Source organism: Lithobates pipiens, unplaced genomic scaffold, assembly GCF_037356315.1.
Source record: "Lithobates pipiens isolate NorthernLeopardFrog02 unplaced genomic scaffold, aLitPip1_a1.2 Scaffold_10, whole genome shotgun sequence".
In the NCBI taxonomy this organism is placed as follows: domain Eukaryota; kingdom Metazoa; phylum Chordata; class Amphibia; order Anura; family Ranidae; genus Lithobates; species Lithobates pipiens.
The window spans coordinates 2,008,264-2,020,547 of NW_027507686.1; the positions used below are offsets into that span (position 1 = coordinate 2,008,264).

Below are 12,284 nucleotides of genomic sequence, written 5' to 3' on the forward strand. Positions count from 1 at the left end.
GAAAGTTCAGCGAACTTTTGTGTGACCCGGCGTGTATGCAAGTCAAGCTTGAGCGGAATTCCGTCGGAAAAAACTTGGATGGAAAATCCGCCCGTGTGTACAGGGCATAAGTGTATGTATAGCCAAAATTTTATATATATATATATATATATATATATATATATATATATATATATATATATAATATTATTATATTTTTTTTCTTTGTTTGTTAGTGTCAGATGGAGTTGGGGTTAAGGGGTTAAAACCCTTGTCAGGTTATTTATTTATTAATTTATTTATTTTTGCTGTCTGTGTCATTTTCCGTTCGCTTCCTGTCTCAGAGACACATCAGGAAACTAAGAGCAAAATCAACTTTTTTATTTTTTATTTTTTTTGGCAGTTTCCCGAACAGAAGATTACCCCTCTTGTTCTGGGAACAACTCTAAAAATTTTGAAAATTTCCTCTTCCTTTTATTCTAAAAAAAAAAAAAAAATCTATCATATATATATATATATATAATCTCTCTATTAGTAAAAATAGAGGGTACGTCCAACGTGAACACAAATAAAAAAAAACTTGACAGAGGGTCTAATCTTTCGCCACTGTATTAAAAAAGAAATTAAAAAAAATTAAAATAAAATAAAAGTTTTTTGCCTGCTAGAGATGTGCTTTAAAGCAGAAGTTACCTAAAAATGGAAATATTTCATCAGACACGCTGTGGGACAAACTCGTCTGTCTCTGCATATCTTGGGACTGGAATAGATGATCTCCGGCACACATGTATGGAGTTGCGGGATTCTGGTCCAGCCACTCAAAAGGCCCAAAGGCTCCATATCCAGAGAAGACCTGGGTGGAAATTGTGGTGCGGACGAGGGAGCTAGGGGGTGGTGCGATGACTTCCTCTTAATACATTTATCTATTTATCTTTACAACAGTCTTCCTGTGTGAAATATCTAACATAGCTGCTTCTACATCTCCATTACCTCTATTCTGTCCAGAGCCGGTCATATTTTTTCTTTAATGTTATTGTGGTGCAGCGCTACCCCCCTGTAAGGGCCGCTATTTTTTTTAACTGGTTCTTTATCAAAAAGTGCAGAGACTGCCCATCCACACAGGCGACTAGACATGTGCAATTTGTTTAGTTCCCAATTAGTTTTTTTTAACAAATTTTGACAAATTCGTTAATTTCCAAAATTTTCAGAAATTCGAAAATTCTAAATGAGGAAATTCCAAAATTTTGGAAATTTTGAAAATCCAAAAAAATAAGAATGAAAATTCGAAAAACCCCGAAAATCGTAAATAACCAACTAATAATTTATTAAATTATAGGTATTGGAATTTTCCTTTCAAATTTGGCTGTAAGTGAACATATCTGAACGATACTATTGTACTATATTTTAGGCACAACATGGATGCAAGAGATCTTGACGTTAATCTACAGCCAAGGCGATACGGAGATTGCTATGACTGTACCCAACTGGGAGCGGGCCCCTTGGCTGGAACACACATACTTCAAGGATACCCTGAAGGAAGGAGAGGGCCCCAGAATCATCACCACCCATCTCCCTAGTAATGTCCTCGCGCCGGCACTGCAGAACACCAAAGCGAAAGTAAGTTGGCCAATAGTTGCCCATAGATGGTGTACTGGCCTTCCTGGTCTGGTTTATATCTGTGGAACTGATCAAAGATTCTCAGGATCGAAGAGTCCCTCTTAGATGGCAACACTTTACTGTCTTCTCCATATCCATATAAAAGTGACAAACTGGGGCCTCTTGGCATAAAAGTTTTCTAATAAGTTGGAAAGAAGGCCCCCAGGCATGGTTACACGTGCACAGGGAAAACAAACCCAAAAAAGGCACCGAGGCCTAATGCATTACCGCCAAATCTTTAATACAAAATAAACCAATGAGTGTACACTCCCAAGAGCCAATGGTAAAATGAGCGTTGTACATAAACCTAGAAGTGGACGAACAGAAAATGGTCCCAACACAGGCATGTACTGGCCATTGGGACTATCGGGAGTTTCCCGGTGGGCCGATGGCTCAGTGGGCCACTCTGATGTAAGGGGACTGGTGATGGGACACTCTGATGTAAGGGGGCTGGTGATGGGACACTCTGATGTAAGGGGACTGGTGATGGGACACTCTGATGTAAGGGGGCTGGTGATGGGACACTCTGATGTAAGGGATGCTGATGGGACACTCAAAATGTAAGTGGGCCGGTCTGGATGAAGTCCAGAGCCAAATTTCTGTCCCAGTCCAGCCCTGTCCCAACATAAATCAAATTACCAACTGACGTGTTTCAAGTGATATGCCCCTTCATCAGAGCAAAACCTTATGTTGGTACCATGTGAGTTTCATCTTCTGGAACAGTAGTTCTCAACCTCAGTCCTCCAGTACCCCCAATAGGCCATGTTTTCAGATTTTCCTTTATCTTGCACAGGTGCTTTAAAGCAGGAGTAAACCCGCTGACTTTTTTTTTTTCAGACCTGCAAGGGAAAAGTCATAATGAGATAGTATGCACCACATACTAGCTCATTATGAAATACTTACCTTAGAATGAGGCATCGGCATCTCACTTGGTCCACGCAGAGGGAGCTGACATGTTCCCTTGGCGTGTCTTCCGGGTATCTCGGCTCCGGCGCTGTGAGTGGCCGGAGCCGCGGTGTCGTCACTCCCGCGCATGCGAGCTGGAGTTGTCTAGCACCTGCCAGACTTTCAGCCGAGAATCCCCGGTGCGCATGCGCCGCTGAAGTCAGCGGCGCATTGTGAGGGGAATATCTCCTAAACTGTACAGGTTTAGCAGATGTTCTCTTTACCTACAGGTAAGCCTTATGTAGCGCCGGTACTCCTAATGAGTATGTGCGCTACGTCTGTAAATTTTAGTTTTTGCCCAAAACTATAATTGAGTTTTGGAGTTAACTGTGCTAAATTATGCTTTGGCATCAGTTTGGCTGGGCTGTATTGAGGTTCTGCCTGGTCATAGGTGGGGTTTGCACCTGTGAGAGGCATTAGAACGCAGTCTGGTTGAACGCATTGGGTACCAATCTCTCTCTCTCTGAGCCAATCAGTGGGCACGTTGTCTCGCTATGTATTCCGGGAGAGGGTACTTAAGGTGCTGAAGTCACATGGTTCTGGGTTCCGGTCCAAAAGTTGTTGCTGACTCCGTGGTCCCGGTCCTTCTGACCAGCCCCCAGAGGCCCTCATGGCCTGGGGTGCGGATCCATCCGTTTCCGAGCCTCGAAACTGGCTAGTCCGAGGCCCAGTAACTGGAAGGAGGATTCTAAGGTGTTCCGGTGCCGTCTCGGGTTTGGAGAGGCCCAGCAACTCTACACACGACCAGGGGACGACTCTTCAGTAAGAGAGCCACGCACAAGGCTGGCTGCTCGGTAAGAGCCTGGAAGCTGAGCTGCCATGGACATTGATTGAATCCACAATTCTTACGGTATCGCCGGACCGGCTGAAAGATTCTGGTACAGTAAGAAGGGTTCCCACTTCTATCCTTCCGGTTGTAACTAAGTTTTTCAACCAAGTCTGTGTGAGAGACTTTGCAAGGCTGGAATTACTTGTTGGCTGATAGATCCAAGGTCAAGGATTTATCCAACAGTTAAAGAATCCAGTTGCGAGTGGCTGTTCCCTGGATTATCTACAGAGAGACTTTTATTGACGTCAGCAGTTCCGAGCACCTGAGCTAAACTTTACCCCGATACCCCGATACCCTCTATTCCCAACAAAGAGACTGAGTTTGTTCAATTGTTTTATGCAAAATAAAAATCCTAACAAGGAATCCAAATGTCGGTCTCTACAGTTACTGGGTTATCAACCCTGGGAACCCCTAGACAAGGACAACGAGTGATGAGCTGGAGGAGGTAATCAGTGAGCCCAGAAAAATTCAGCCGCTCCTTCGGGGGTCAGCGCTACACTTATTATAGGCTTACCTGTATGTCAAAGTTACAAATGTACCTATACACCCGCTTTAAATCGGAGTCAATGGTTTGGGATTTTGGACAGCTATTTTATCTAAGAGAAATTCCCCAGACATGGCCTGTTGTGGGTACTTGTGAGGACCGAGGTTGAGAACCATTGTTCTGGAAGACAACTTTGGTTCCAGGGATTAGGTTTGGCGGTAATGGACTGGACCTTTACGCCCTTTCGGTTTTGTTTTGTCTGTGTAGTTTCAAATATTCCCTGTTCTTAAGAGGGATGCATTGGCATAACATTGGTTTGCCACGGGTCTCTGGGCACTATGGTGCCAAGGTTTTTGCTTTTTGGTAACGGGTGCCTTCAAAAGTCTGAGGAGCTTCTTATCTTCTGAGCTGTTACTGAAAATGTATGCTGCCCATCAGTAATGATGATTTGGTTGTATCGTTACCTTCCGAGTCCTTGACCTGGAAAAGTTTGCTTATATGGAGATCTGACTTTCCTTGTTGGGGTTTACATATACTTTAAGGGTAAGTACATATATATATATATACCTTTTAGTGACAACGCTATGGGTTTTTTTTAGGTGATCTACCTTGCCAGGAATCCGAAGGATGTGGCGGTTTCCTTCTACTATTTCCACAAAATGGCCCAATTCCTCCCAGATTTTAACACCTTCTCTGAATTCCTAGACCGGTTCCTGGAGGGTAAAGGTCAGTCTTGATTTTGTTTTTATCTTCTTCCAAGCTGATGGAACCCCTGACCTTCTGTGTGGCACCTATCCATGTACATAGGAGATCACGTGTGGCGCTGGCCCAACATTAATAGAACAATGAAGTCATTTGTGTTTGTCACTGACTCCAAAGCCAAAGAGGAGGGGCTTTCTCAGCTAACCACACTCCCCTGCCTACATGCCTGAGCTAAGGGCAGATGGATCCCAGGAAGTAAATGCTACATTAAATGTCTGCCCTTACACAAGATGTTGTGGCCCAAAATGCTAGGAGTGGCGTTTTTCAAGGTGATTTCTCAACAAAATAAAGCATGGAGACATGGATGGTTGAAAACATGGATGGTTGGAGACATGGGTGGATGGATTGGTGGAGACATGGGTGGATGGATTGGTGGAGACATGGGTGGATGGATTGGTGGAGACATGGGTGGATGGATGGGTGGAGACCTGGGTGGATGGATGGGTGGAGACCTGGGTGGATGGATTGGTGGAGACCTGGGTGGATGGATTGGTGGAGACCTGGGTGGATGGATTGGTGGAGACCTGGGTGGATGGATGGGTGGAGACCTGGGTGGATGGATGGGTGGAGACCTGGGTGGATGGATGGGTGGAGACCTGGGTGGATGGATTGGTGGAGACCTGGGTGGATGGATTGGTGGAGACCTGGGTGGATGGATTGGTGGAGACATGGGTGGATGGATTGGTGGAGACATGGGTGGATGGATTGGTGGAGACATGGGTGGATGGATTGGTGGAGACATGGGTGGATGGATTGGTGGAGACATGGGTGGATGGATTGGTGGAGACATGGGTGGATGGATGGAAGGAGACATGGGTGGATGGATGGAAGGAGACATGGTTGGAGGAAGACATGGATGGGTGGAGACATGGATGGATGGATGGATGGAGACATGGATGAAGGAATGGATGGATGGATGTAGACATGGATGAAGACGTGGATGGATGGATGAAGACGTGGATGGATGGATGAAGACGTGGATGGATGGATGAAGACGTGGATGGATGGAGACAGGGATGGATGGAGGAAGACATGGATGAATGGATGAAGACATGGATGGAGGCATGGATGGATGGAGGCATGGATGGATGTATGGAGACATGGATGTATGGAGACATGGATGTATGGAGACATGGATGAATGGAGGGAGACATGGATGGATGGAGGGAGACATGGATGGATAAAGACATGGATGAATGGAGGGAGACATGGATGGATGGAGGGAGACATGGATGGATGGATGGAGGGAGACATGGATGGATGGATGGATGGATGGATGGATGGATGGAGGGAGACATGGATGGATGGATGGATGGAGGGAGACATGGATGGATGGATGGATGGATGGAGGGAGACATGGATGGATGGAGGGAGACATGGATGGATAAAGACATGGATGAATGGAGGGAGACATGGATGGATGGAGGGAGACATGGATGGATGGATGGATGGATGGAGGGAGACATGGATGGATGGATGGAGGGAGACATGGATGGATGGATGGAGGGAGACATGGATGGATGGATGGATGGAGGGAGACATGGATGGATGGATGGAGGGAGACATGGATGGATGGATGGAGGGAGACATGGATGGATGGATGGAGGGAGACATGGATGGATGAATAGAGGAAGACATGGATGGATGGAGGAATGGATGAAGGGAGGAAGACATGGATGGATGGGGACATGGATGGATGGATGGAGGAAAACATGGATGGAGGGAGACATGGATGAAGGAAGGAAGACATGGATGGATGGATGGAGGAAAACATGGATGGAGGGATGGATGCATGAAGACATGGATGGATGGATGGATGGAGACATGGATGGATGGAGAAATGGATGGATGAAGGGATGGATGGATGAAGGGATGGATGGATGAATAGGCGAGTTTGCTTTTAATATTAAAAATTAATTAAATAGCATTTTTGGTTTGTGGCCCTCAGATACAGTGAAGATCCACTTTAAGCGCCCCCCCCCCCCCCCATTACTTTCCCAGTAATTACCTTATGACTATGACTAGAGTCACACCACTCGTGGCTCGGGCCGAAAATGCACCAAGACATCCAAGTAAACAGACCTGCACCACTTTTATCTACACAAAGCATCGCAATGTACAGTAATGTCTTGCCATACGTTGTGGAGGGTTGCAACACATTAGCGATGACAAGGCTCATGGCTTTGTCAATGGTAATGTGTAAAGGTAAAGGAACGCGTAAAGGAAGCAGGTGGACTTTCCCTGTACTGAATGACCTTAATAAACACAGTCGGGACATTTGGAAGTTGAGCGGCTCCATCCTTGCTTTCCTCTGATGTTGGAGGATCACAGAGCACTCTGGAGGCGGCATCCATTGGTTGGTGGAGCGGTGAAGGGAGGGGCTGGTAGGGGAGCGGTTGGGATGATTTACATTATCATTGGAGCTGCGTTGCCTTAATATGATGGGGTGCCGCCCAAATATGAATGACACTTCAACGCGTTTCACCACACACAGCAGCAGAAAGAAAATGTGAACCCAGAAACCTGAATTACAGGCAAACCACTAAATACAAAGATAATTGACTATATGGGAACTGTTTTACCTGACAAATGATTTGTATTCTTGTTCATCCAGGTGTGAGTTGTACACAGTTCTGCCACATAGCACAGTCCTGTCTGGCAGGGCAGGTGACCTGGTTTTTCTCTGCTGACGATCCGTATAACTTGCTAGACATGTGCAATTCGTTTAGTTCCAAATTCCGTTTTTAACTAATTTCGACAAATTAGTTAATTCGGAAAATATTTAAATATTAAAATTTGGAAATGTGAAAATCCGAAGATTCGAAAATATAAAAAACTAACTAATAATAACTTAACTATTATATTATAGGCATTAGAATTTCCTTTCAAATTTGGCTGTTAGTGAAAGTAACAAATACGAATTTATCTGAAGTAACGAATTCTGTATCTAAACAAATGGAACGTAACACATTAATAATAATAAATAAGAATAAATAACAAAAATGTTATTAATAATAACAACAAGTTTTTTTATTTTTGTTATTTATTATTATTATTATTATTATTATTATTATTATTTTTATTATTATTATTAATTCGAATTCGTTACTTCAGATAAATTCGTATTTGTTACTTTCACTAACGAATTCTGTATCTAAACAAATGGAACGCATTAATAATAATAAAAATAAAAAACTTGTTATTATTAATAACATTTTTGTTATTTATTATTATTAATGTGTTACGTTCCATTTGTTTAGATACAGAATTTGTTACTTCAGATAAATTTGTATTTGTTACTTTCACTAACAGCCAAACTTGAAGGGAAATTCCAATATCTATAATTTAATAGTTATTATTATTCTCTCAGAATTTCGGATTTACAATCATAACAAATGACCTGGAAAACGAAAAAAAAAAAACGAATGAAACAAAAACTAACAAATTTTTTCGGCAGTGCCCATGTCTATAACTTACAGGTCTGCTCCCTCTCCCAGCCTGTGACTGGTCAGAGAAGGAGAAGCAGAAGAATGACGAGGTCGCCCTTTTTTGCCTCTCTGCTCTCGTATTTTTCATGGAAACACTTGGTCGATCTGCTATAAGTGACTTTCCTGTCATGTTTGTTTCCTCCTTTAGTGCATTACGGATCTTGGTTTGATCATGTGAAGGGCTGGTACCAGCAAAGAAACAACCTGGACTTCCTCTACATCACTTATGAAGACTTAAAGAAGGTTGGTGATCTCCTCCTGGTCAGAAGGAATCCCTATTTACATGTCCCATTAATGAAGCGATGAGAGGGAAGGAGCGCCGATGTCTGAAATGATGCAACTCTTGGTGGAATAATACAATTGTTTGTTGAAAGCGTGAGATTGTACAGATCGAGCCCACGCATTTCGGGGGGGAATTACCTCTCCCTTCTTCAGGGCTGCTGGTATACACAGAGATGGAAGGACTCTGGTAGTACCAGAATTTTTGGAGATGGCAAATTTTGGCTTGTGTATTGTAGAGGCACACCAACAGCCCTGAAGAAGGGGGAGGCAATTCCCCACCACCCCCCTGCCCCAAAATGTGTTTCCCAGCAATTGGTAGCTCGGGGGCCCCAGCTCTGTCACATAAGGATGGGGAGAGCATCTTCAGCCTGGTGTCCTTGGCCACAGCACTTCCTCTACACTCCTCCCAAATGAATGGAACTGGTGGGGGCGTGAAGGGAACAAAGGTCTACATGACGGTGATTCTGTTGGGTGGCCATTATATGCTCCTTGTGTGTGTTGGAGATCACCAAACTTATTGCCATTGATAAGCACAAGAAATGCGTTTTTTTTTCAGCTCATCTTCTGCCTTTTGTTAGGATCTGAGGAGAAGTATAAAGAAGGTTTGCCGGTTTTTGGGCTGCCCCATGTACTCCAAAGAGGTGGATAAGGTGGAGCACCATTGCCGGTTCCCTGAGATGAGCCAGAACATGATGGTGAACTACATGCTCATCCCCAAGGAGATCCTCAACCATGACCAGAGCAAATTCATGAGGAAGGGTAAGTGCTCCAATCTACACACCCCAATTACTTTTTAAAACATCAGTTTAAAAAAAAAAAAAAGTATCTCTCGTATAAAGGACCGCATAGACCTAAGTTGAAATAAAATGGATTATTTGAAATAAAATGGCAATTATAATGTAATGGCTTCTTCAAAATTAGAAGGTGCATCTCAGTCAAAACTGACCATGAATGTTGAACTCCAGGTATGATCCCCATTACATATTTACAGCTTGGACCAGCGAAGGTAAGCCCATCTCATACCTGGGAATCCACCAAGGAAGCCGCCAACCATGACAGTGATAGTCCTGATCTTCATCAGAGGCTCTGAGAAGGAAGGTATCCCTTCCAAACATGGCAGCCAGCAGTGGTCCTTACGTCCTCTCCTTCACCATCTGGAGACACTCGTACCTAGATTGACTGACACTATTTGGAGGCTTTTACAAAACCAAATTATCTTCACATGTTTGTGTAGTTTTTAATTTGTTTTTACAAATAAATTTGCTAAAGGATAATGCACAAGCCTGGTGCGCTCCTCCTCTTTTCTTCATTCCTTCTCATGATCTTCTGGGACCTGGGCAACCGGCTTCCCCTTCTGCACTCTGACCAAAGGAGGTCGCTTGGCACTACCGCCATTCATAGAATAGTGTGTGTGCGTGTGTGTTTTTTATTTTTTTCCTTTTTATGAATACAAGGCGTCCCCTGATTGGATGAGGTGGAAATCATGACACCACCCCTTCTTTTCTTCTCCACCTCATCCAATCAGAGAACGCTTGGTAGTCATTGGGGAAAAAAAAAAATACAAGGTGTTCTATGAATGGCCGCACTGGCGGTCAGCGTGCAGCGGGGGGCACACAGGAGATCGGCTTCACACCTAATCTATGGAGTAGCACTGACTACTACAGTGATTTCCAGCGTCCCCAGGAAAGCCTCGGGTCAGGTAGGTACGTACTCACATTGGTCCAAGCTAAACAACATAACCACTTGCTGACCATGCCTTTTTTCTGGCACTTTTTGTATACAAGTCTAAATCTGTATTTATTGCTAGAAAATTATGTAGAACCCCCAAACATTATGCTTTTTTTTATTATTATTATTATTTTTTTTTTTTTGGGGGGAGACCCTAGGGCAGTGGTGGCGAACCTCGGCACCCCAGATGTTTTGGAACTACATTTCCCATGATGCTCCACTACAATGCAAGGTACCAGAGCATCATGGGAAATGTAGTTCCAAAACATCTGGAGTGCCAAGGTTCGCCATCACTGCCCTAGGGAATTTTTTTTATTTTTATTATTATTTTATTTATTTATTTTTTTAAATGCGTTTTTCAGGATATTTTTGTTATTCTGTCTCACTGTTATAATATAACGACCAATAAAATTACAGATTGATCGTTTGTCAGCGGACAAAAGTACAAAATCAGCAGGGGAGCAAATAATGAAAAAAAAATTAATAAAATGTCCTCACTGTAGCTTCATGTGAGCCCAGGGGAATAAACTTCAGTACAGGACCCGGTGCCACCAACTTACCTTTTTTAGCTACTTTTATTGCTACTCTATCCAAATCTAAAACGTTTTAGCTTTCGATCTAATTGCAGGATATCGCTGTCTGCTCTTGTCTCCTCAGGCATTGTGGGCGACTGGAGGGAACACATGACGCCGGAGCAAAGCGACGCCTTTGATAAGATCTTCCAGGAGAAGATGTCCGGCTGCAATCTACAATTTCTCTGGAATTTGGACTAAGCGAAAGGCGAGTTTCCGGGACTGCGAACGTTTCACAGATCTGCGCGTATTTCTATTCACGGCATCCAGGGCAAACGCAGACCTGAGTATAAACGATGGCGCCGACATTCCTCGACCTCGGCGCCGGAAGGATTACCGCAATGTGATGAAAGAGAAGCCGTATTCTCGCAGTGTATACTGTTTTTTTATTTACACCTGAGATGGGCAAATTCTAGCCAGACCGGTGACGGTGAGTTGGATGGAAGGGAGCAGTGAAGCAATGTGACCGCAATCCAGGACTTCTCCCCGTGTCTTCGTTTCCACCACACATCCAATAGTGGTTTATTCTTCATCTTGGGACCGTGAAAAAAACATTCATTTTGCCGCCGTGGCCATTTTTGCTTCCAGAACTGCAGGATTATAGCCCTGATATGATAGAGAACCTTTTCTTCCGGAGTGCCTACAGCCGGCTCAGGCTAGATGGCCACCAGTAGAAGTGTATGGAACCAATGACTGCTGCGGAGGAGGACTTCCAAACCAATGAAAAAGTCTTGGGACATGTCATGGCGAAAAAGCAAAAAAAAAAAAAATAAATAAAATCCTCCCGCTAAACTGGTTTGCATCGCATCCGTGGGCTTTTCTTTTTTCTTTTTTTTAACCACTTGCTGTCCACCAAACGTATAAAACCTTTCCAGGGTTCAAGTGGTTATAACAAGCTTTGTGTCTTCTCCTTTCTTTCTCTGTGTCTTCTTTCTTTCTTTCTTTCTTTCTTTCTTTCTTTCGTTGTGTCTTCTTCTTTCTTTCTTTCCTTCTTTCTTTCTTTGTGTCTTCTTTCCTTCTTTCTTTCCTTCTTTCTTTCTTTCTTTCTTTCTTTCTTTGTGTCTTCTTTCTTTCTTTTCTTTGTGTCTTCTTCTTTCTTTCTTTCTTTCTTTTCTTTGTGTCTTCTTCTTTCTTTCTTTTCTTTGTGTCTTCTTTCTTTCTTTCTTTCTTTCTTTGTGTCTTCTTCTTCTTTCTTTCTTTGTCTTCTTCTTTCTTTCTTTGTCTTCTTCTTTCTTTCTTTCTTTCTTTCTTTCTTTCTTTGTGTCTTCTTCTTCCTTCTTTCTTTCTTTGTCTTCTTCTTCTTTCTTTCTTTGTCTTCTTCTTCTTTCTTTCTTTCTTTGTCTTCTTTCTTTCTTTCTTTCTTTCTTTCTTTCTTTCTTTCTTTCTTTCTTTCTTTCTTTCTTTCTTTCTTTCTTTCTTCTTCTTCTTCTTCTTCTTCTTCTTCTTCTTCTTCTTCTTTCTTTCTTTCTTTCTTTGTGTCTTCTTCTTCCTTCTTTCTTTCTTTGTCTTCTTCTTCTTTCTTTCTTTGTCTTCTTCTTCTTTCTTTCTTTCTTTCTTTCTTT

The 12,284-nt window shown here is 43.0% G+C and overlaps 1 protein-coding gene across 3 annotated transcripts in view; it reads left to right on the plus strand.

Annotated features, from left to right (window-relative positions):
- LOC143926956 (sulfotransferase 2B1-like) overlaps window positions 1-11,529 on the plus strand; it is a 33,245-nt gene extending 21,716 nt beyond the window's left edge. For all 3 annotated transcript variants that reach the window (XM_077450991.1, XM_077450994.1, XM_077450987.1), the window contains exons 3-7: window positions 1,385-1,593; window positions 4,490-4,616; window positions 8,289-8,383; window positions 9,001-9,181; window positions 10,808-11,529. In XM_077450991.1, the coding sequence (XP_077307117.1) occupies window positions 1,385-1,593; window positions 4,490-4,616; window positions 8,289-8,383; window positions 9,001-9,181; window positions 10,808-10,923 (728 nt within the window). In that variant the 3' untranslated portion in view covers window positions 10,924-11,529. The remainder of the gene's footprint in view (window positions 1-1,384; window positions 1,594-4,489; window positions 4,617-8,288; window positions 8,384-9,000; window positions 9,182-10,807) is intronic.
- Window positions 11,530-12,284: the final 755 nt, after the last annotated feature.